This window comes from Mesitornis unicolor, unplaced genomic scaffold, assembly GCF_000695765.1.
Source record: "Mesitornis unicolor isolate BGI_N332 unplaced genomic scaffold, ASM69576v1 scaffold32299, whole genome shotgun sequence".
Taxonomy (NCBI): Eukaryota; Metazoa; Chordata; class Aves; order Mesitornithiformes; family Mesitornithidae; genus Mesitornis; species Mesitornis unicolor.
Genome location: NW_010207073.1, coordinates 1,565 through 4,802, shown reverse-complemented (window position 1 = coordinate 4,802; position 3,238 = coordinate 1,565). Strand labels below are relative to the sequence as shown.

Below are 3,238 nucleotides of genomic sequence, written 5' to 3'. Positions count from 1 at the left end.
GGTGCGGGGGGGTCCCCACCGACCCCTCCTCACCTGCCCCTTCTCCAGAAAGCGACATCGAGCTGGACCTTCGTGGCCACAGCCGTTCGGGGCGTGAGGTGAGCATGTCCCCGCTGTCCTCAGTGCCAGGGCTGAGGATGCCCCATGTGCCCACACCCCATGGGCAGCCCCCCAGCCCCACTGCTGACAGGGATGGGGGGTGCTCTCCCTCCAGCATCTGCAGATGTGATGAACGGGGCTGCTTCCTCTACGTGGTGCATGCAGAGGAGGATTTCCAGCTCTACTTCCCCTCCCAGCAGCATTGCCGGTGGTGAGCAGGGGGGGTAACAGGCACAGAAACCCCCATAGGGGACCCCCAGTCACTGCCCCGGTGATGGGAACACACTGCTTTTTCCCTACCTTAATTTTCTGGGGGAAATGGGGTATCCTAAGGACACAAAGCAGGGTGGAACAGGCCCTGCCTTGTGCCACTGGTGGGGGCCAGATTGGGAGGGGAAGCAGGAGCCCCTCTGTGCCGGTGGTTGGAGACCGGTGGCCATGTCCTCAGTGTCCTCACCAGGGCTCAGGACCCTTGTCCTCCCCCGGCAGGTTCTGTGACCAGATCCAGTCCCTCCTGGCCACACAGGCAGTGGGCGGCGAGGAGGTGCCCAGCCCCACGCAGCCCATCTTGGAGGTGAGACGGGGCCATGGGGTGACACGGGGGTGACACAGGGTGACACGGGGGTGACACCCCCATCTCTGCCCCCAGTACAGCTACGAGTACTCGGAGGCGGGTGAGCGAGTGGTCCTGGGCAGGGGGACCTATGGGGTGGTCTACGCCGGGCGCTGCCTCAGCAACCAAGTGCGCATCGCCATCAAGGAGATCCCGGAGCGGGACAGCTGGTGGGTGCCATCTCAAGGGGTCCCAAGGGGTCCTGGGAGGTCCCAGGGGGTCCTTGGGGAGCCCCTCACCCTGGTGTCCCACCGCCCAGGTACTCGCAGCCCTTGCACGAGGAGATCGCCTTGCACAAGCGCCTGCGGCACAGGAACATCGTGCAGTACCTGGGCTCCATCAGCCAGGACGGCTTCATCAAGATCTTCATGGAGGAGGTGCCGGGAGGTGGGCAGCGCTGGGGACAGGATTTGGGGGTCAGAGGGTGCACACGTGGCCATGCGTGGGGTCTAACTGGGGATGCTCCCCTCTTCAGGGAGCCTCTCGTCCCTGCTGCGCTCCAAGTGGGGGCCGCTGAAGGACAACGAAGCCACCATCGTCTTCTACACCCGCCAGATCCTGGACGGGCTCAGCTACCTCCACGACAACCACATCGTGCACCGCGACATCAAGGTGAAGGGGTGGGGGGCATCACGAGGCCTCATCCCCTCCTCTCCAGGGGCACCAGGGTGCCAGGAGCTGCCCCTCTGTACCCAGACTCCCTGGGGTGATGCCCTGCTTGAGCTCCAGGAGGCTTTTTGTGGCTCGGTTTTATTTTGGGGTACCCTTCTCACTCCAGGGAGACAACATCCTCATCAACACCTACAGCGGGGTGCTGAAGATCTCCGATTTTGGTACCTCCAAGCGCCTGGCAGGCATCAGCCCCAGCGCCGAGACCTTCACTGGTAAGGACAGCACAGGGCTGGCTTCCCCCAATTTGGGGGTGATGGGATGCTGAGGACCAGGCAATTATGGGGTCTGCATCCTTGAACACAGCATGGGGAGGAGAAACCACCCTGGGGGGCAGTTTGGGTGATGGATATGGGCTCCTTTCCCCCCTCCTCATCCTCTGGCCAGGCACCCTGCAGTACATGGCCCCAGAAATCATCGACCAGGGCCCGTGGGGCTACGGGAAGCCAGCAGACATCTGGTCCTTGGGCTGCACCATCATCGAGATGGCCACGGGCAAGCCCCCCTTCTACGAGCTGGGCAGCCCCCAAGCTGCCATGTTCAAGGTACCCACGGGGTTGGGTTGAGCTTTGGGAGGGTTCTCCAGCTCTGAAATTGCCCCCATTTGGGGTGGCCAGGCCCTTTGAGTCCCCCAAAAGTGCCTCCTCTCCAGGTGGGGATGTTCAAGATGCACCCAGAGGTGCCCGAGTCTATGTCAGCCCAGGCCAAGGCCTTCATCCTGCGCTGCTTCCAGGCCGACCCGGCTGAGCGGGCGACAGCGGCCGCGCTGCTGCAGGACCCCTTCCTCGCCGACGCCAGGAGGGGCCGGAGCCGGCCCCTGGCCCCAGCAGGGGGTGAGTTTTGGGGGGGCAAGATGTAAGGGAGACTGGCATGAGGTGCCAAATAACCATCTCCATCCCCATCATCTCCCTGGCAGGTGATGCCCCCCGCTTTGGGCAGCGGGATGGGGATGCAGAGGGCAGCGATGGGAGCAGGGACGCTTGCTCAGCCAGGTGGGACACCCCGATGAGGGGCACGGCGGGGAGGCCCCCGCCCCCCCGCCACCCCCCACAGCGAGGCCACCTCCAGCTGCAGCTACTTGGGGTAGGGCATCATGGGCATGGGGAGGTGGAGGGACCCCAGGGTTGCCCCTGCCACCCACACCCCACCATGCCCCCTCATTGTGCCAGGGCATCACATCCCTCCCCATTACAGCCTGGCGGGGCTGCAGGAGGTCCCCCACGCCCTCTGCCAAGCCCCAGAGCTGGGGTGAGGGGGCAGTGCCAACCCTCCCCACCTCCCACCAGCCCTGCCCAGGACTCAGGCAGCTCTGACTCCCTTCTGCGTTCGTCCTCCCCCGAGGAGAGCAGCGGGGACGGCTTCCTCCTGCGCAAGGACAGCAAACGCCGGGCCACGCTGCACCGCGTCCTCAGCGCAGAGGCAGCGGCCATCATCACTGCCCTGGAGGAGAGCCAGGTGGGTGCCAGGGGTGGGGAGGGGTCTGCAGGGCACCGCAGCAGCCCCTCAGCATCTCCTTTGCCCACCCATCGTCCTCCCCCGAGGAGAGCAGCGGGGACGGCTTCCTCCTGCGCAAGGACAGCAAACGCCGGGCCACGCTGCACCGCGTCCTCAGCGCAGAGGCAGCGGCCATCATCACTGCCCTGGAGGAGAGCCAGGTGGGTGCCAGGGGTGGGGAGGGGTCTGCAGGGCACCGCAGCAGCCCCTCAGCATCTCCTTTGCCCACCCAGAGCGCGACGGGCGGGAGGTTGAGCTCGGAGCATCTCGCCCAGCTGCTGGGCTGCCTGCGGAGCTACATCCAGTGCCCCAACCAGCACCGGCTGTGCCAGGACCTCCTTACGCTCGCGCCCCGGCTGCGGG

General features: G+C 65.5%; 1 protein-coding gene across 1 annotated transcript in view; it reads left to right on the top strand.

Annotated features, from left to right (window-relative positions):
• Positions 1–48: 48 nt before the first annotated feature.
• Positions 49–3,238, top strand: part of LOC104546586 (mitogen-activated protein kinase kinase kinase 5-like) — a gene marked incomplete at both ends in the record, with an annotated part of 4,615 nt that continues 1,425 nt past the window's right edge. The window contains 11 exons of the mRNA XM_010192012.1: positions 49–310; positions 589–673; positions 749–882; positions 972–1,099; positions 1,188–1,324; positions 1,491–1,596; positions 1,769–1,926; positions 2,034–2,236; positions 2,668–2,836; positions 2,878–3,036; positions 3,109–3,222. Coding sequence (XP_010190314.1) covers positions 49–310; positions 589–673; positions 749–882; positions 972–1,099; positions 1,188–1,324; positions 1,491–1,596; positions 1,769–1,926; positions 2,034–2,236; positions 2,668–2,836; positions 2,878–3,036; positions 3,109–3,222 — 1,655 coding nt within the window. The remainder of the gene's footprint in view (positions 311–588; positions 674–748; positions 883–971; positions 1,100–1,187; positions 1,325–1,490; positions 1,597–1,768; positions 1,927–2,033; positions 2,237–2,667; positions 2,837–2,877; positions 3,037–3,108; positions 3,223–3,238) is intronic.